Source organism: Bos mutus, chromosome 11 (assembly GCF_027580195.1).
Source record: "Bos mutus isolate GX-2022 chromosome 11, NWIPB_WYAK_1.1, whole genome shotgun sequence".
Taxonomy (NCBI): domain Eukaryota; kingdom Metazoa; phylum Chordata; class Mammalia; order Artiodactyla; family Bovidae; genus Bos; species Bos mutus.
In genome coordinates this window covers 2,981,091-3,001,724 of record NC_091627.1, presented here as the reverse complement: position 1 = coordinate 3,001,724, position 20,634 = coordinate 2,981,091, and the positions used below count along the sequence as shown (strand labels likewise).

General features: G+C 65.3%; 1 protein-coding gene across 1 annotated transcript in view; it reads right to left on the bottom strand.

Moving 5' to 3' along the window:
- Nucleotides 1-20,634, bottom strand: part of NOTCH1 (notch receptor 1) — a 45,613-nt gene that overhangs the window by 24,213 nt on the left and 766 nt on the right. The window contains 3 exon segments of the mRNA XM_070378732.1: nt 1,344-1,682; nt 2,194-2,456; nt 19,224-19,305. Of these exon segments, the coding sequence (XP_070234833.1) occupies nt 1,344-1,682; nt 2,194-2,456; nt 19,224-19,305 (684 nt within the window).

The window sequence follows — 20,634 nt, the reverse complement described above, 5'->3', positions numbered from 1 at the left end:
GCAGCCGGTTACTAATTAATGCCCCTCCCGGGGCGCCTTTGGACCCCCTCCTGCCCCTCCCTCGGAGGCCCCCCCGACTAGAGCCTGGCACCCACACTCCAGTCCCTCCTGCGTGCGGCGGGCCTAAAGCGCCGCCTCTCCGCAGCCTCAGATCACCTCCGGCCGGTGGGGCCACCTGCTCCACGTGTGCAGCCTCCTCTGCCAGGCCCATGCCTCCCACCACCCCCCGGCCCGCACCACAGCCCCGCCTGACCCGCGGGGCCAGACGCAAGGGCGCAGGCTTGGGGTCCCACAGCCTGCCTCCCTCAGGAAGGCATCTGAACTCAGACTCTCAAAGAGCCACGCAGCCCAGCTGGGCAGTGGGTAGTGCCGGGGCGGGCAGGTGGTGAGGGGAGAACCAGGGACCGGAAATGCACACGCCTGCCGTCTGCACGCAGAGGCAACAGGCCCGGGGCTTGCGGGCGGGAAAAGCACTTCCTCTTTGCAAGGGCCAGGCTGGGCCAAGGGCCGTGTGGGGGCCGGAGCGACCTTTGGGTCAGTCCTGAGTCAGCCAGACCCTGGGCCCTCCTCTCTCCAGCACCCAAACCCCACCGACCCCACCTCCTCGTCGCCCCACCCCAAAACACCCTCCCCTTCCCAGTTCTGCCTAACTGCCCCTATGCAAGTGATAGACTAGAGGTTTTCGAACCTCTTCGTCATTATTAGTATTTTTAGATCAGCAGCAGCAAATCAGACTCAGATGAAAACTACAGTGGAAAGTCTGGGACATGAAACAGGAACGGTGGAGCTGCTGGGGGGATGGGGAGGGCTGGGCCTACCCGTCATTCCTGCCCCGGCAGTGGGCGACCGGAGAGGCCAGGAGGAAGGCCACCACTGGGGGGAGGCACGCGTGAGCCCCGGCCCCCCTGGCCCTACCTCCAGGAACCAGGGGAAGCCCCGCGGGCAGCACAGGCGAGGGTGCTCCCCGCAGCGGGGGAGAATTCTGTAACATGCACGTGGTCCCAGGGAACTCGGGATAAGGGGCCTCCCGGGGGGGCCTGAAGGAGGCTGGTATCCACAGCCCGGGAGACTCGGAGCAGGGGGCCAGGAGAGCAGAGTGACCCCGGAGCAGACGGAATGCTCAGGCCCTCCCTGGGGGTGGCAGGGTCCCTGGCACAGGGGAGGAGCACTAGGGTGTCACAGCAGACCTGTCCTGGGGCGGCACTTGGTGGGTGGGTGCCCCCATCCCACAGCCTACCCTGAACCACCCCCAAGATTGCCCTCCAACCGCCCGGGCTCGGGTGATGCCCCCAGACCCAGCCTGCCCGGCTCCCCGCCCCCTGAACGCTTCCAGCGGGCAGTACCTGGCAGGCAGGCGCACTCGTGGGTGGTGTCCCCCGTGGGGCGGCAGGTGCCCCCGTTCTGGCAGGGGGAGGGACTGCAGGGCACGTAGGGCAGCTCGCAGTGGGGGCCGGTGTGGGTGGGGCGGCAGACGCAGCGGTAGGAGCCGACCTCGTTGAGGCAGGTGCCGCCGTGGTGGCAGAGCCCGGGGCTCTGGCTGCACTCGTTGACGTCCTGCCTGCACGTGGGGCCGTGGAAGCCGGGCGGGCAGTGGCAGATATACGACGCCTCAAAGGGCAGGCACTGGCCACCGTTGGCACAGGGGTTGGAGGCGCAGGGGTCGGCCTGCTGGCACGTCTTCCCTGGGGGGGGAGGGGGTGGGGGGGTGGTTAGCCGGCCTCCCTGGTTCCTGTGAGCTGGGGGCAGCGTCCAGACCCGGACAGTGGGTGAGCCGGGCATGGGCCCAGTGGCATGAGCTCCTCACTGCCCGGGGACCCCAACCGCTCAGGGGCTAAGTGACCACTGTGGGACGCACAGTAGGCCAGGGCCCCTGGGGAGCTGACCCAGACTGCGTCCCTCCTGAGCCGGCGGTGACACCACGGCTCCTGCAGGGATCGGGGGGAGTCTCCCCTTTTCTTACAGAGGCTGCGGCATGAGGCCGGGAGGTGCCCTCGAGCCGGAAACTGACACCTCCAAGGCTGGAAAGCGGCATGGGGACCCCAGAGTGGGGACTCTGGGCAATTTCTGGATCGCTGACCCCCACAGCCGAGCCCAGTCCAGGACCGTCCACGGCCACGCGGACGGGGGCCCGGCATCGGCTGTGTGGGCGGCTGGGGGAAGGCCAGCCCATCCCCGCCCCTCCGGGGTCCTCACCTGACCAGCCCGGGGGGCACAGGCACTTGTACTCAGTGAGCGTGAGCAGATCACAGGTGCCGCCGTTGAGGCAGGGGCTGGCGAGGCAAGCGTGGTCGCGGGGCGTCAGGCACAGCGGCCCCGAGAAGCCCAGGCGGCAGCCGCAGACATAGTCCACCAGGCCTTCTCGCTCCGTCGTGTGGCACGTCCCGCCGTTCTTGCAGGGGGCGCTGAGGCAGGGGTTGGGGGCCTGGCATTGCTGGCCCGCGAAGGCCCCGCCGCAGCTGTAGCAGACACGCCAGGGTGGTGAGCACCCACTCCCCAGCTAGCCCTCCACCAGCCCCGGCATCCATGGGGGTCCCCTCCTGGGCAGCAGCCCCCCTCAAAGGGCTCGGGGAGGTTCTGGGACCAGAGTGGGGGTCATTGCCCAACATCACCATGGTGCCAAGCGCCACTGAGCTCTCCGCTTTAAAGTGGTTACTTTTACATCAAGGGAATTTCATGTCCATAAAAACAGTGATTATGTTAATTGGAGACATTAGAGACCAGAGTGTTTGGCGGGCCCCAGCGTCGGTTTCAGAAGCCACGGAGGCGTCTGTCTGCACCCGTGAGCCACTGAGAAGGGGCTGCGCGGGCCAGACCCAGCCATTCTCCGTGGAAGGGAATGGTGTTGTGTGCAACCTTTTGTTTCGGGGACCTGCCTACTCTCTTTCTCTCCAGGTTTTCTGTAACGAATATGCATTATTTGGGTAATAAAAGAGTTCACAGATGGCTTTTCTTTCAGTACGAACACGAGAGCAAACAGGGATGGGACTGCAGACGCCACGTGGCCGGGCTCCCCTGTTGTTGCCGACGTGGAATTCTTTCTCGGGGGTCTGACGCGACAGGACTGTGCTGCTCGGCGCTCCACCCTCACCCACGCGTGGTGCCCGGACGCAGTCTCTCCCTTTCGGGGGTGAAGGCTTCACATCAGAAGCCCAGCCCGCTGCACAGCTGGAGAAAGCAGGGGCCAGGAGGACGGCCACTCCGGCAGGCCCTGTGCCGGCTCCCGGGCTGCGACGGTAGCAGGTGAGCCGGGAGTGGGGGGCGCCCTGCCCCCCGCCCAGCCCCAGGCCTGGTCCCCGGCGCTCCCCACCGGGAAGGGCTCGGCACCTGCCACCCCTGCCCCGGGGCCGCCCTTGGCCACCTGTTGCCTCGGCTTCTTGAGACAGGGCGGTACATGCCCCCCAGGGTCACCTCGCAGCCTTGAGCTTGAGGGAAAGCCCAGGAGAGGCTCTGGGACCAGCCAGGCCTCCCTCTTCCCAGCGGCAGAGCCTCTGGGGTGGAACGCGCCCACGGCCCCCAGCTGGCAGTGGCCTGGGAAGGCAGCCCTGACGCTGGGCCCACAGCCCTGGGCGCTGGTGGTTGGGGGCCCCTCCCCCCGCAGGGCAGCCAAGGGGACTCTGGGGGAAAAGAGGGCCCTCCTGGGCTCCGACCACCCCACCTTCCCAAGACCCCCCCGAGAGGGGATGCTCCTTGGGGTTCAGGCCTTCACTCCAGGACCCCTCGCCCCCGACAAATGCCAGCCGGCCGGGGCCCCCTCCCTCCCCTCCTGCCCAAAGCTGCACAGGGAGAGGGGGCGGGGGCAGCCTCCGTCCTGGGGGCGGGGGATCCGTGAGAAGCAGGGGCTTTCCTCTGAGGCTGTGGCTTGGGCAGGGCGGGCGGGGAGGACGCAAAATGGCCACTCCGGACCACCATCTGTCGCCTGAAGCCAAAAGTCCCAAACCAACTGGCTTAAAGAAAACCAGCTGCCCTTCTGGGAGGGGCGCAGGGGCGGTAACTCAGGGCTGAGCCGCGGCTCCCGCCCAGCCTGCTCAGGGAGGGGAGGAGGATGGTGTGGCTGGCTCCTCTCTGGGGGCACAGACCCCAGGACGCACCCCTTGTGCGACCGGCACCCTGGCATCTCGGGCTCCGGCAGGGCCATACCCTGGAGCCTGGGGAAGGTGGCGTGGCCCCCACTGAGCGTGGATCCAGTTACAGGCTGCCTGGTCCCAGCCTGAGTGGCACTGGGAACCCAGAGCCCTGGAGGGGAGGGGGGGAGACCCAGGAGGTAGCACCTCCCCCACCTCTCAATGCCCTCCATTGTCAGGCAGGAGCTGGCCACCGCTCCCTATTGGAGAAAAGGCTCTTTTTTTTCTTTCCCAGCTACTAAAGAGCAGCAGAAAGTGGGAGCTGGACAGAGGACGCTTGGTCATCAAAGTGGGGCGGGGGGTGGGAGCCCGCCTGCCCTGTCCATGCCCAGCTCCAAGGCGTGGGAAGCCCACCCAGGTGGGTGAGTTGAGGCAGGCCTGCCCCATGGCCTGGGGGAAACGCACACAAGGCTGCCCAGCGCGTCCTCCGCGTGGGCTCCGCCTTCATCACTGGTCTGGTTCAGCAGCATTCCCAAGTGGACCAGCAAGGCCCCACCGGGGGTGCACAACCCTCCAGTCTCCAGCCACGGGGCAGTGTGTCCCTGAACCCCACCCCAAGCCCGTCCTGAACGGGGAGCCTGGACCGAGAGCACCCTGGCCAGGGAGGCTGCGTGAATTACAGTGGGAGGAAAGCGCGCCCAGTGAATCAGGCGGCGGCAGCAGGGACAAAGGGCGGCCGGGGAGCAGGTGCGCCTGTGGCCGGGGACGCGGGCGGCAGCTGCTCCTGGCCAGCGCAGCGGCGGCTGCCAGCCCCGGCAGGCGGGGGGCGGGGCGGGAGCCCGGGAGGCTCCTCCGCGGGGGGATGGCAGCGGCTGAGGGGGCCCATTGTCCTCCCTGCTCCTGTCCAGGCCTGGCGGACGCTGCTGTGAAGGCACGCTGCCCATGCGGGCCGGCTCCAGGGCTGGGCCTGGCCGCCGTCCACCACGAGCACCCCAGCCAGGGGAGCGGCAGGGCACGCGGGAGGGACAGCCTCGGGGGGGGGAGCTGCTGAGGCAGGTGCTCCGGGGGGGTGCTGGGTACAACCAGGGCCTGGCTTAGCTCCATGGGAGGACGCCCGGGGCCAGGTCAGCCTGGCGGGGGGCAGGGGTGGGTAGGCAGGGTGGAGGGGGCCTTACAACCCATCACAGAGGCCTGTCCCTGCTCTGGGCGGCCTCCAGCCATGCTCCCCCCTCGCCTAGACGTGTCCCCGCCTGTCCCCCACCCTGGCTGCAGTGCCAGGGTTTCCTGGGGAGGCGCCCACGGCACCCGCACTTCCCTGAGAAGGTAGAGGGCCCGTGAGGCTGCTCAGACGCGGCCAGTCCGCTGGCACCAGTGACCAAGTCCCTCGTGGCCATTCGGTCCTGAACACCTGTCCTGGCAGCTCAGCCTAAGTGCCTGGCAGGGACAGGGGCCTGTGCTTGGAGGGGAAAGTCATGCCTGACACCTGCCTCAGGATTCCGGGCCAGGGGCCATCGGGGACCCTGAGGCTGGACGAGAACCCCCCCGTGCACCGTGCCACTCGGCTCCTGGCGCCTGGGGGCCCGTGGCAGCTTTCCCTTCCTTGCTCCCCTCTGAAAGTGGTCCTTCAGTGTCTCCTCCTCCACTCGCCTTTCCTCCGGCCCACACATAGCCCAGCGGAGTGTCCTGGCCCACCAGGGCCAACAGCAGCTGAGGGTCAGGTGGTGGCTGGGGGCTCCAGGATCAGAGCTGCAGAGAGGCGGCACCCGGGGTGCGGGGCGGCAGCACCGAACAGCTGCTGGGACACCCGCTCACCCGCCCGCCAGCCTGGAGCTCATTGGAGCCTCCTTCAGAGTTTCCTCCGAGCCAGCTCCTCCCCCCACCCCTCCCACCCCACAGCGCGGCTCCATAGAAATGCAGCCCCAGAAGCGTCCGGAGGCAGATGCTGCCTTGACCTTTCACCCCTTCACCCGGGACTAATGCTAAATGATGCTGTTTTCCTTTCTGAGTTAAGCGAGCCATCTGCCACCCCCAGGGGAGAGATGACAGCTCTCTCTACCTGCAGTTCCAAGGCGGGACTCAGCACGAGGAAGGACTCAATGGGTTCTGCCCTCAAGGAGTCTGTGATTGAGTGGGGGGTTGAGCGGGACAGAGCTGGGTGAGCACAGGGCCCTGGCCGGGTGGGGGTGCAGACGGGGGTCATCGGGGGTGTGCCGCCCCCTTCCTTCTGCAGGCCAGACAGAGGCGCCCCAGGGGAGGGGCACCCAGGGGCACCACGAATGGATGAGCGAGACAGTCCATCAGAAGAACTTTGGGGGCTCTGCGGCACAGATGGGCACTGCCTGCCAGGCCTGCGTTTCATGCGAGTTGGGGGATCGAGGGCACAGAAGGCCCAGTGCAGAGGTGGCCTGGGCATCTGGGGCACAGGGGACTCTCACTCTAGCCAACACCGCCGGACTGGATTTGCACACAGTTCACCGATGTGTCCCTGGGAACGGTGGCTCCACCAGGGCCCGGGCACCTGCTTAAGGAAAGCCGTGGGGGACACAGGGCTCCCCAGCACGGAGGGCCCCGTCCGACCCTGCTGCCTGGGGCCTGGGATATCAGCGCAAGAGCCGGTAACCCATGGCTGGAGGCCACGTCTGCAGGCCCGGGGCCTGTGCCCCAAAGGTGGGCAGGGACTGTGCCACCCAACGCAGACAGGGATGGATGCATGTCCCTGACCCCCAGCCATGCAGCCCGTATCCCCGGGGGGCTGAGTCAGGGCCTGGGGTCCTACCTGCTGCAGCCGAAGTCCCCTCCCACCCCCACGCCCAGCCCCAGTCTGCCTGCAGTGGGGTGCCTGCTAGAAGACCCTCCCCACACCAGACTGCCTCGCTCACAGGCTTTCTGCCCAGGACCCTCCAACAAACACAGTGTCACTGCGGCCCCGAAGAGGGGGGCCAGGGAGCACGGATGGCTCGTCAGGGTACCCCCTCCTCCCCAGAAGTGGTCCAGGATGCCAAACAAAGACCACTACGGCCCACCACCAGGCAGGCAGGCCCGTCCACCTCAGGGCAGCTTGACCGGGAGGTTCTCAGACCCCCAGCCCAGCCCGGGCGACTGGGGCCATCTGCAGACTGGGCAGAGGAGGCTCTTGCCGGCTTATGGAACAGGAAGACTGAGGCCAGGAGACGGGGGGGTGCATCAGACAGACTCTGAGCCCCCAGCTCCTCCCTCAGAGGGGGCGAGGTCAAGGAGTCCACCTGTGCTCCTGGACAAGGCTTGCCAGGGGTCCTGAGCCCCTCTGGGCAGAGGCTGGTTCAAGGGCCCCGAATCCCAGTAGGGAATCACAGCTTCCAGGATGCTGTGTTCGTGGCAGGTAGGGGGGTGCGCAGTGACTGGGGGTGGTGCTTAGTGGCCTCTGCTGGCCTCCCCCACTGTGCCCACCCACCGTGCCCATCCTGGGGTCCTTCCCCCACTGGGCACAACCAGGACAGCTCAGCTGTGAGGAACGGAGCCCCTGGGAGACACAAAAGCCAGGGGTGCCCAGGGACTCCGACGGCCCCAGGGTAAGAGCTGCAGCGGGCGGGGCTCCAGGTTTCTCTCAAACCCTCAGCATCCTTGGTCCAGACCACTGTCTGAGCCATGACTCTGCCGTGCCCGAGGGCACCTAGACGACGGCCCTCTGCCCTCTCCTGTCTCGGTCCCTTTCTGCTTCAGGCAGGGTGTGCCCAGGGCAGCCCGGAGCCTGGCCAGCCCTGCACGAGTTTGGAGGCCACACTGTGCGACAGCACCCCACCACTTGCAGCCCCAGCTGCCCCAGGAAGCGACTGCAGGGACCCAGCCGGCGCCTGGCTGAGCTGCGGTCTGCTTCCAGCCCGCACGGCCGCTGGGCTGGGGCGGCTCAGAGCTGCAGGGGAAGGCGCTGCCCTGGCTCCCAAGCTTCAGGGAGGAGGCGAGCAGCAGCCAGGGCTGCAGAGGGACAGGGGACCCCGGAAAAGGTCCAGCCAGGTCTGAGGCAGACAGACCCCAACCCCCAACAGCAGCTGACCCTCAGCGGAGAACAGGCAGCAGCTGCAGAGGAGGAAAGGGGTCCAGGCAGGGTGGGGCGTGGAGCCGCTGGGCCCAGCAGCTCGTCCCGGGTTCGGGGCTCTTTGTCTGCCTCTTTTCTCCCAAGTTGCACCTCTGGATGGTTTAGAATAGGCTGGAAAGAGGAAGTGCAGGAGCGCGGGGAAGCCCTTTGTGTTGTGTGTGGACGGAAGCGGTCCTCCGGGAAGCCACCTTTCCCACTGCGGGGGAAAACAATGCTTGCGGCTTGCCACCCCCCTGCGGCGATCAGAGCTGCCCCACCCTCGACGTGGGAAGTGGCTGCCCGTCTGAAGGGATGGAAAGGCAGAGGTCAAGCGGCTTCCTGGAGATGGCCCAGCTGCAGTGGGCAGAGAACGACCCGGGCCCACCCACGGGCAGGCACACCGCTGCTTGGCCGGCCCCTCCGGACATTGCAAAAGGCACAGCCAACATGCTGTCCCGAGAACCCTGGGGGCTGCTGGGAGAGGAAGAAAAGCCTGCTGCCCACTCCTCCCCCACGGTCCTGCTCTGCTGGGTTAATTCCCCAACCATCACCCCCAAAGATGGAGCCAGGAGCTGGACAAAGGTGGGAATGGGTGTCCTTACCCAGGGCTCACCCCAACAGCCCCCTGAGACCCACGTGGTCGAGCCTGCAGCCCCACCTCTGGGAGGCCAGGGAGGGGACCCCCCCAGCAGCCGGGGAGCTCTGTTCGCCACAAGACGGAGCCAGACCCGTGCCCCAGACACTGGATACAACGAAGGGAAGGGATAGATGAGCGTGCAGCCCGCGCCACGGGGGGCGCTAATCCAAAACTCGATTAATTAAGCCAGCAACCACAGACTGAGATCCGAGCCAAAGCCAGAAACGATCCTGCAAGTGCCCGCCTCTGCTCAGCTGTGCGGCGGTGCGGGGAGAGGGGAGGCCTGCCCGGTGGCTCCCATCCTCTCCCGCCGACCCGAGCGGACACTCAGGGCAGCCCCGCTTCTTCCCATTCTCCAGTTGAGAATGCAGCGCGGGAGGACACTGAGGACCCCCCTCAACACGGGTCCCCGAAGACACTGTGGACCCCCCTCCCTGCTCCCGGACCTGTACTCAGGCTTTATCTCACTTCTTTCTCAAAATGGGCCTGCAGGGACACTGGCCCACTGTACACATGAGAAAACCAGGGCTCTGGCAGGTTATGCCCACGGCACTACCTGTGTTTGAATGCAGCTCTTAACCTCTGCTGTCCCCAGTGGTGGTCAGACTCCAGGCCCTCGGTGTGAGGGTGGGGGGCGGCCAGAGCACAGCGCCCCCTGGAGGCAGCTGGGAGGCCAGCAGGAGCTCCCTGGGTGGAGGAGGGGTGTGGGGCCTCCGCACCCCATTCCTTTCCCCCTCCCCCACCCTGGAGGCCTGGGTTTCTCGCCTGACCGCCTGATCTCCCAGACCGGGAGGGCCGGAGCAGACAATGTGTTCTTACAACCCCACAAGATCTGCTGAAACTCAAAACCCTGGATTGGAAGTGGGGGCGGTGTCTGAGTGAGAAGCCTGGGAATCGGGGAGCTCCCAGCTGGCGGGGTGGGGCTGCCCTGGGCCCCGGCTTCCCCACACCCCTTCCGTGTGGCAGGAGGGGTCCCACCAACGCCGGACACCTGTCACCACCCTCAGCCACAAGAGCTCATGTGGCCTTCCTTCCTGTCTGTCCGGCTCTAGGGACAGAGAGGAAGCACGGAGCCCACAGCCGCCGGCCGCTGGGCGGGCCAGCGGAGAGCGGGCCCTGATGAGGCTCCCGTGAGACCCTCTCCCTGGACGCCTCTCCCAGCTCAGGCTCGCCACCTGCCCAGTCCCCAACCCCTGTGCGAGGCAGACCACCAGGCCCCGTGTCCCCAGGCTTGTCCACAAGCCCGCAGCCGCCCTGGCCCCCACCCCAGGCTCAGCACAGTCACCAAGGCACGGGACCACAGCAGACACCAGGAGACACAACCCTGGCAGCTGCACCCAGGCTGGCGTGGACCTGCTGAGAGACAGACCCGCACTGTTCTGGGCTCAGGGGAGACTCTTCTCCACGGGGAAAGCAGGAGGTTCTTGGGCTGGCCACGACCTTGTGCCCTTCCGTGAAAATGAAAGTGAAGTCACTCAGTCGTGTCTGCCTCTTTGCCACCCCACGGACTGTAGCCTACCACACTCTTCCGTCCATGGGATTTTCCAGGCATGAGTACTGGAGTGGGTTGCCATTGCCTTCTCCAGGGGATCTTCCCGATGCAGGGATCGAACCCAGGTCTCCCGCACTGTAGGCAGACGCTTTATCGTCTGAGCCATGAGCGCCCTTCATGACCTCACCCAAATCTGGGGCTGGGCTGGTCTCTAGAGAGCCTTCTGGATGAGGCCTGGGAGCACTGGGAATAGGCCTGAGAGTGGAGTGAAGCCACGCTGATATGTCCCATCGGGACCCACGTGTGTTACTGTTTACAGGGGAGCTCAGAGGGGCGGGTGAGCAGCCCCCGGTCACACAGCCCACCATGGCCTGTGCTGTAGAGTACAGCGCTCTCCCAGCCTGGCGGGAGCAGCGAGCTGGAACAGGGCCGGGCAGCTGACGTGGACCGTGCCTGCCTGTGGCCTGGAGGCCAGGCCTTCTAGAAACCCGGATGGGCTTAGCTGGGTCCAGCCCTGACCCAGGCCATGTCCCAGATGCCTGCCGAGCGCCGTGCTGGGCCGGGCCTGGGCCCTGGACCCCCGGGCAGAAGCCGTCATGGCCTGAGGCCCCTGCCACCGTGGACACCGGGACACACAGCCCTGCCTGGCCTCCCCCACCCCGTCTGGCTCTCAGTCAGGTCCAAGGCCACCCTCATCCTGAGCCGTGGAGGGGGAAGTGAGGGGAGCCCCGCCCTGTGCGGCCACCCCTGGGAGCCGGAACCAGCCTGGCGAGCGCAGGAGAGACCCTCAGGCTGACCCGGAAGGCCCAGAGGCAGTCACCTCCCTCAGCCCTCTCCGTGGTCAGAGGGGAGACGGAGGCCCTGGGGGCGGAAGTGGGGCCAGCACCCCCCCACCCCCAGGCCCCGCCTCAGCCCGGTCTTAGCCCAGTATCTCTTGTACTGAAAAGCTTTCAGGGAAAAACACACACACTCAAAACTCTGGCTTCTCCCCTAGACCTGTCATTTCCAGTAACCGTGTAGTTTCCGCTTACCAGCAACCGAAACCGAGAGGAAACGGTGGGAGGCAGGTCCCCGAGCCCCGGGTCCCTGCGGGAGGGGGGGCACTGACAGAGCTTTCCAGGGGCAGCCGCCCACCTCCTCTCACACGGAGGGGGGCACCGACAGCTTTCCAGGGGCAGCCGCCTACCTCCTCTCACACTCATCCCCCGGTGGACCCGTGATGACCCGCCAGGACCCAGCTGCCTGTCCAGCAGGCCTCCTGGGGTCAGGCAGTAGGCTGGCAGCTCAGCTGACCCAGGATCAAGGGGTGAAGGAAGCAGGAGGCCGGCAGGGTCCCCGGAGGAGGGCCAGCCTGGGGCCCGCGTGTCACCCCGAGTGCCCGCCCAGCCTCCAGCGGCCTGTCCCCCGTGCGGCGCGGCTCAGACCCCCAGCCCCTCTCCTGGCCCGCTGCCCTGACCCTAAGGCCAACGTGATGACATGGGACCTGCTTGCCCCAGGCCTCGGCAGGGCTGGCTGAGGCTGGACTTTCATGCTGCCTGCAGGGCAAAGAGTTTGCTCAGCAAATCAGCAGTGTCAACAGAGGGACAAGGGATCGTTTACCCAGCGGAGAAGAGCAACCGATTCAAGCACTTCAGAGACACCCGATGGACACCCAAGCCCAATGACTGACTTGTCCCACGAGGACTCCCAGGTTGAGGCTGGTGGGGACTGGCGGGCTGTCTGAGTGCCTCTCCTGTTTGGGAACCGCCACGTGGGCGTTGGAAGCGCGGCCTCCCCAGGGCACCCCCCCGCCTCCACCAAGGCTTGCTGAGAACCAGGACCCCGGATGCACCTTCCAGGAAACGGAGCGACTCAGGTGCAGGAGGCTCACATCAGACCTCTAGAGGCCGTCCCAGGCCCCCACCCAGGAGAGCCTGAGACAGCGCAGCAAGGGGCTGGGGATCCTGGGGGAGCTGAGCCACAGAAGGGGCGGGCGGGCGCCGCGTGGAAGGCGAGGCCGGGCCCTTGGAGGTGTCCACACGCCACCCGACGGGCTCCCATGCATAGCAGCAGCTCGGTGTTAGGAAGGGAACGGGCAACGATGAACCTAATTCACTTGAACGTGTGAATGCCGGTATGATGATGACCCCTGCGCCCGAGCCTCGGCGGGGAGTGGATGGCGAGGTCAAGGCCCCCTTTCCCAGGACGCTTCCATCCCAGGGGCAGCGAGAGTGCAGGTGGGGAGTAGAGCCCCAGCCAGGAGGGACCACTCAGCGGTGAAACCCTGGGGAGGGCGTTCTGTTCTCAGAGTTCCATTCTGTTCTCAGAGTTCCACGCGTCTCAGAGACGCACAGAGAGCTGCCGCCCACCTGTGACGGGGGGACCCACTCAAGCCTCCCCACTGGGGCCGAGCAAGTGTCCAGATGCTAACATTGCAAGAGCACCCCTCTGGTGCCCTGCAGGAAACATGGAGCCTCCCTGAGCCCCGAGAGCCACTGGGAGGCGATCGGCTTGTGGCTAAGAGCAAGGGCCCAGGCCCCTGACCCTCGGCCCTCTCACACCAGGCGGGGTGCCTCCCACCAAGGGTACACCCACTAACTCCGAGATGAGCCCTGAGGGTTCAGGAGAGATGTGCTCCAGGCCAGGGCAAGGCTGGGAAGCAGGCAGACGGCGTGGGTAGGGGCTCAGGTCTCAGACTTGCCCCCCAGCTGCCCTTCTTCCTGCTGACCTGTCTGCAGCCCATCTGCCTGAGTCTCCACAGTGGACTCCCTCCAAAAGGCCCTAGTGGGCCTGGGGCACCCGGGCGGGGTATTCCCACAGCACCAGCCTCGTCCTGCAGGAGGTGAAGGCATCTGCCCTCGAGTCTGGTTCTCAAACAACGAGCCAGGCATGCGTTTGCCCTGCCCGCCTTGCCCCAGCACCTAGAGAGCGTTCAGTAAACGCCCGCTGCCCCTCGCATTCCTGATGCCCCGCGCAGGCGGTGGGGTGCCGGCCGTGGAGCCCTGTGCGCTCATCCCCTGGACCCGAAGGCACGCCACCCCACTTTAACAGGTACCCCTGGATGTGCCAGGCCCCACTCAAGGGGGTCCCATGGCTGGCCATGCGGACACAGGAGTGAGCGCCGCCTCTTCCAGGGAGCCTTCCGGACACCCCCCACCTCTGACATCCACCGCCTCTGGACTTCTGCCCAAGGCCATACCAGGATGACCATGCTGGGCCACCGCCATCCACCCCCCGACGTTCTCAGGCAGGTCGAGTCCAGCGAGCACCCAGAGGAGTGACGCACGGACATGCACCCCGGGCGAAAGAAGCCAGGCGGGAGAGGCAAGCAGTGCGAGTCCACGCATGTGAACCACGCAGATCAGGTAGAGCCAGAGACAGAAAGCAGGTGAGAGCACACGGGGCTGCGGGGAGGGCAAGGGGGGACGCCTGTTTAACGCCTATGGGGGTTTTGTTCAGGTGGTGAAAACCTGGAACTAGACAGACATGCTGGTCCCACAACGTTGTGAATGTACTAAACGCCGCTGAAGTGCAGACTTTATTCGGTTATTTATTTTGCTGTGTCGCACAGTTCCCAGGTGGCGCTAACGGTAAGGAACCCGCCTGCCAATACAGGAGACGTAACAGATGCGTTTGATCCCTGGATTGGGAAGATCCCCTGGAGGAGGGCATGGCAACCCACTCCAGTATTCTTGCCTGGAGAATCCCCATGGACAGAGGACCCCGGAGGGCTGTAAGGGCACAGGGTTGCACAGAGTCAGACACGACTGAAGCGACTAAGCTCCCCGACCAGGGATGGAACCTGTGCCTTCTGCAGCGGAACCTGAGTCCTAACCGCTGGGCCACCAGGCAAGTCTCCCGAAATGTACATTTTAAACATCTAAAATCATAAAACTTACAATATGTGAAACCGACCGCCAAAATACAAATATCAATCCTCCCTTCCCCCCGCCCCGCCCCAACCCCGCATCTGGTCTTCAGCAACCTGTGACCTCAGCGGAGCGAGGTGGGCGGGGCCTTGAGGAAGGAGATGCCAGGGAAGAAGCCAACAGAGGCCACTTTGGCAACGGGCTCTTCTCTGCCCAGCGGCCCTTCTTCTGCAGCAGCACCTGTCAATCACGGCCCCTGCTCCAGTGGGTGTGTCCACGGCCCACCAGCAGGCCCAGGGGGTGGGGGTAAGGACACCGAAGCCCAGAGCTGGCCCCAGGCAGGCAGAAGCTGCCCTACCGCATGGCCAGGCCTGGCTCCTGGGCCCTCCTCCCCCGACCACGCTGCAGCCCACTGCCGCCTCCTGGGCATCTGCGGGCCCATCCCAGGGTCCTGCCAGGATGCCGCTGGAAGGGAGCTCTGGGCGGCCACCTAACCCTGCACTCTCAGGCACAGAGGAGGATCCAGTCGCTCTGTACCTGCTACAGTCCATGGGACTACGGGGTGCGGCCGCCAGAGACAGCCCGGCCGGGAACTTCAGGACCCATCAAACGGCCCCTGACCCACAGGTCGCGATGCCCCCAGGCCAGCCGCTCGTTAAAGCCTCTGGGAAGAGTCTGCCAGGCTCCGGATGTGCCCGGACACGAAGGCAGAAGATGAGGCAAGCTGGCCCCAGGTCCCCTACTCCCGTTCCCAGCCTCTTCATCTCTCAGCCTCAGCCGTTCCCACCTGTAAAGTGGGGACTGAGGATGAGATGCAGAGCCGGCCGCCACCCTGAGGGGGTGTGAGGCCGCCGAAGAAAACGTCTGCCGCACTTTTACGAGGCCGGATGAAAGGGGCTGTCTGTGCATGGAGCGACTGTGGGCACTTCATTGAGGAAAGCAATCAGGACACTCAATCGACTCTGCAAAGCCACATCCTTTCACTATTTATAGGCGAGACATGAAACAGGAAAGGTGCCCTCCTCGAGCCCAGCCTGGCCCGGCCCTGCCCAGCGGGAGCCCCATCTGCCCACGACAGCCATAGCCACCCATCAGCGTCACTGTCAGCGAGGGATGGAGCCAGTGCCGGCTTCCGCGGGACCCCTGGGCTGCCACCCAGCCCCAGGGGAGTGGAGCCGTGCCGCCCTCTGGACCTGCCCCCACCGCCCGCCACCTCGGGGAGGGGGCCCCACACCCACCCTCTCACTAGTGGCCCCGGCTGCCCTGACCCAGCTCAGCTGTCCTGACGAAAAGCGTTCTCTCTCAGCTGTCTGCCCGGCCCCACCCTCTTCCAGCTAAGGGCACAGCTTTCTTTTTTTTCTCTCTCTCTTTTAAAAAAAATCCCTATTTTTTTTTCCCCCAGTGGAAAAAACACTGGCCGCCATAGAGGCAGAGCCAGGCCCGAGGAGGGCACCTTCCTGTGGGGGTCGCGTGCTCCCTGACGTCCGCCCCCCGTGGTCAGAGGCAGCAGGTGATGGTTTTGGGCTGCGGCTGTGCGTTCGCTGTGTTTTTCTAACCCTGCGTCCTTGGCGCCCAGGCGCTGACAAACAGAGGAAGTCCTGTACAGACCTGGTTCAGTCTCAGCCCGGGGTGGGGGCGGGGGTGAGGGTGAGAATTAACCTGTTCCTCCCCCAGCCTCGCCCGGGACGCGCAGGTGACTCAGTGGAAACGGGCGGGCCAGGTGACACAGATGTAGAGTGTTCCTCTGCAGCCGGGTGGCCGAGTCACTTCCACTCGGCCCCTGACCCTCTTCTTCTAAAGGGAAGTCGTTGTCCCCGCCCTGCTTCCTCACAGGACGACCAGCGAGGGCCCCGGGGGCAGTACAGGCAGGATGCGGCCGTGGTTAGGAACACACGTCCCCGGACAGAGCGAGGCGGGGCTGGGCGATACGCCGGGCTGTGTGACGCTGGGCCTGGCGCCGACATCTCTGGGCCCCACTACACGCCCGATGCCCACGGTTCCGGGGTTGCTGCCAGCCACATGGGGCCGGGCCGCCCTGCCCACGGCACTCCCCTCCCTCTGACGTGTCACGTGTTCAGGCCGCCTCTCCTAACCCCCACACTGGAAAGCGGAGAGACCATGGGGGCGGGGGCTGCATCGGACCTGGGCCCACATGCCCACGACCAGAGCAGCGCCCAGCACACAACAGGTGCTCAGAATTGGGAAGGAAGCAAGGAGGGTGTTCACGGGTGCCCCCGCGGGTGAGAAGTCCTCAGAGTCGCTGGCCGGCCCCTCCCAGGCGGTGCCCCGGCTCGGGCCCACCAGGCCGTATCTTTCGGGTTCTCTGAACTCACTCATTAGACAACTAAACTCTCTCGAATGGGGATCCTGAAACCAGCGCTGTCAGCTCAAAAGGAGAAGGCAGCAAGGGAGCGGACACTCGCCCCGCGCCTGCTGCGTGCCTCTTACGTAACCTTCACGCACCACCAAGAGATCAATCGCAGATCAAGCGCAGACTACAGACTGGGGGAATCTGGGTTCAGGCGACCCGATGACCTGAGCTCATGAGGACACTGGGCACGGGAGAGCCTGGCCTCAAGTACAGGATCGTCCAAAGCCGAGGTCCACCACCTGCCCGACTTCCCTCCAGCGTACTCTGGGCGCCGAGGCGGCAGAGGGTCCCAAAGACCCACCTGAGGCCGCCCCTGGTTCACCAGCCTCCCCAGGCACCCCCAGCTGGGGCCACCACACACAGCCACCCTCCTGGGGCAGAGCACTCCGCCCCCAGAGGCTCACGGCCATCGGGTGGCCCGGCCCCGCTCTCTGGGACTTCCTGAAGGGCCTTCGCAACAACACGGACCTCTTTTTCCGACCCCGAGCCCGGCAGACACCTGACGGGCGGCTTCTGGGGAAGGCTCCCTCTCTCTGGATGGAAACGGATGAGTCACCTGGCGTGAATGCGCCTGGCACATGATAGCACCAATTCCCACGCCCTGGCCACAGGGGAGCAGCAGGAAAGTCACAGAACTTTCTGCAGGTCCCGGCTGGAGGCTGCAGAGCCAGAGCTCACACCCAGGTCGGCCTGAGACCCAGACACCCTGGAGAGAAGAAAGCAGCTCTCCCCTTCAGCCCAGAGAGCTGGGCCGCCCCCGCCAGCAGAACCTCCGCAGACCAGTGGGTGGTGGGTGAGAGCAAGACGGTGCGGACCCTGGGGGTGGCCACAGTGCCCCCACCCTGCCCCACGAGCCTGGACTGGGGCCTGCCCACGGCTGGCCCTGGCCAGCCGTCATGGCTGATCCCTTGCCTCCGGCCCGAGGCGCCCAGAGCTGGGGCCTGCAAGGACGGCACTTCCGTTCAACTTCCCAGTGGGTCTGCAGGATGCACACAATGGGGTCTCTGTGGGCCGAGTGAGGCGGGGTGCCAGGCCAGACAGGCAGGCTTCCCGCCAAGGCGGCGGTGGGGGGTAGCACCAGGCCAATAGGAGGAAAAAGGCCGGCACCCTAGCCCTGATCCAGGGCCTGGCTTGGGGAGGCAGGAACTTGCCTGCCCAGGTTTGCCCAGGTTTGGGGGTGGGAGAGCCTCCCCCAACCCCGTCCCTTTGAAGCGCCTCACCCGGAGGCCAGTGGGTGACAGCTGCAGCAGCCAGGGCAGCGTGTGGCCGGAGCGCTGGCCCGGGGTGGGGGGCCCCAGGCTGCCCCGTCCCAATTCCCCAGTGATGGCGCAAGAAGAGACGGCTCCTACTTTCCCCAGCCCAGCACTGCCCCTGCCCTCCCCAGAGCCCTCTGCAGAAATACGGAGACTGCCCCCAGCCCTACACACACACACATCCCAGTGAGCGGCAGGGAAGGGAGTGGGCATTCTGGGAAGCCACGCATACTTAATCACCCAGCATTAATCCGCCTCCCCAACAATAGCCCCTGCACTTCCACTGAATCCCAGCTGTCGGTCTCTCAATGAAAGGAAACAAGATTTAGGGCATCAAGCGTCGGTGAGGCTTCTGCAGGAGGAGAAAAAGGCCCCAAAAAAAGCAAAGAAAAAAAAAAGTAGTGCGCATTCATTAGTGTCCGACAAAGACACAATGCGTTTTGTCCATTAAACTGCTCACAGCCCTGCTTAATTGGCTTCAGTCTGGGGCCGGGGTGGGGGGAGGAGGGGCTGCTTGCCCACTGGCTGGGCCGGCAGTGAGCCCGGGCTGGGGGTTGTCAAGGGAATGGGCCCTCCGCAGTTGGAATGAGGGCGCGCCAGCCCGGCTGGGGACCCACTTCTGCAGCCTGGGGAGGGGGCGTTTCTCCAGCCGCCAGGAACCTGCTCGGTATTCCCATCAGGGACGAACTCAAGTTGAAGGGCATCGGCCATAGGAGAAAAACTTCCCGAGAGGCTGACCGGTACTCGCAGGCAGGCAGGCGATAGATCCTAACCAGGTTCCCTGACTCCGGACACCACCGCCACCCCCACCCCCCACCCCCGTTCACAGCTGAGGACCCAGGGCTGGGAAGGCGAAGGGCCACCAGGTCAGGAGGTCAGAGCTGGGGACAGAGACAGAGCTCCTGGCAGGAACTCCCACCCATACCCCTGCGGAGACGGGCACAGCCACCACGATGAGTTCCAACCGCCTTTCCCCAACTTCACCTGAGGCCAGAGAGGAGAGGCCAGGGAAGGCAGAGGGCGGCAAAGGGTGGGTGTGCCTTTGAACTAGTCAGTTTCTCGCTCAGAGGCACCTCCTGTCCAGGAGGCGCTCACCCGCCTGGAGCAAGCCTCACCTGCCCCCAGCAGAGGCACTCTCCCTGGCTGGCGGGGCGGGGAGGGCCTGGCCTCCGTCCAGATGCTCTGGAGCCTCCCTGCAGGCCTCAGGGACTTTGGGAAGAAATAGGGGAGCAGGTATGCCCACCCAGCACCCCAGGAGCCCGAGGTGGTCCTCAAAGGAGCGCTCGAACCCCCAGCGGCCAGGCTGGGCTCCACACGCAGCATAATTGCTGGTGATTAAGTAATTGCCAGACTTTGTCCAATAAACTAGCACGTGACCGCGCCCAGCCTTCTGGGCCATCTCCAGAAGACAATGGCCCAGTGTTCTGTCCCCGCTGGCCCGCTGCAGAAGGCAGGGGCTCCGCTCCGACAAAGCAACAGGTCCCTGCAGGGGCGCGGGGCCCATACTCACATGCAGGCCTCGGTGCCGTTGGGGAACACTTCACACTTCCCACCGTTCAAGCAGGTCTCACCGGGCTGGGAGCAGCGCAGGCCTGGGGAGGGGCAAGAGGAGAGGTCAGCTTGGCCAGCACCCCCAGGGGCACTGTCCACCCTTCACCTCCTGTCATGGGGTTACTGGGTGCAGGGGGCCCCCAGGAAGCCCTGCATGAACCCCAAGGGGACTCAACATTCTGCCCAGAGTTCTGGGGTCAGAGATGGGGCGGGGAGGAATAGACTGGCTGGGTGGCAGGTGGACAGGTCAAGCTCAAAGTGGGTGGAGGGGTGGGGAGGAGTGGCCTGAAATGCATTGTAGACAGCAGGAAAGAAACGCTGGGATGACCCTGGGCCAGTCTCCCAAACTTCTCACCCCTCACCCCAGCTTCACTGGGGACCTTGGCTGGGCTGAGGCCCCTATCCAACCACCAGGATTGTCTTGCTGTTCAAACAAGTTCTTCCAGGGGGTGGCGCTGGGGGGGTGGCAGTGCTGGCCACACTCAGCTCCCCAGCTCGTGGGAAAATGCGACAGCTGCAAGAGCCGCTGCCCCGCCCGCCAACAAAGCGCCCGGCGGAGGAATCAGAGCAGCCCATTGTGCGCCAGGGCCGCCTCCTGGGGCACCAGGACTGCACCCCAGGGACCTGGCCACGCCTCCACCGAGACTCAACACCGGCTCCCCAGGGTGGGCATCTTCAGTGGCAGCCTCCCCCCCCCCACAGCCAGGGGCTGGGGGTGGCAGTGAAGATGCTCCATTTGGAAGGAATTTGACTTCATTCCCAGGAAGGGATCAATTAATTCACTACCCCCCACGCCACCCACCCCCTGCCTCCTTCTTACCAGGGCTGTGTAAATTAAGCCCCCTCTGGGGGTGGGGACGGGGGTGTGACATGGAACCCCATCTTCAGGAAGTAGGGAGCTAGCTCTCCCTCCAACTTTTAGGGGAAGAGAAGCATTAATCACCATCCGATTCCTTGGAGCTCCTCTCCACGGGAAATGGAGAGGAATGACCAACTCCCCCACCCCTGCCCCGCCAACCCCTGCAAGGTTTCCAAATGTGAACTCCACAAAGTGAAAGTCCATCCGTAGCAGCTGAATCTTCCGCACACACGACCCCCACCCCGCCCCAAATTGTGAGCCAGGATAGGAGTAGCGACCGGGTGTGGGGAGGGGACACCGCGGGCGGGGCGGCCAGGAGCCGGGGGACACCTGGGTCTGGGGCCCTTGCCCGGGTCCTGCGCGAACTCTCCTACTCCGAAGGGAGGCCGGGCCGGGCCGCCTGGTCCACCCTGCTCCCCTCTGCCCACCACGCTGGGCAGCCAGGTCCCGCAGTGCGGTTCTGTAAAGACGATCACGGCGCCCTGGACCCCAAGCTCCGCGCCCCAACATC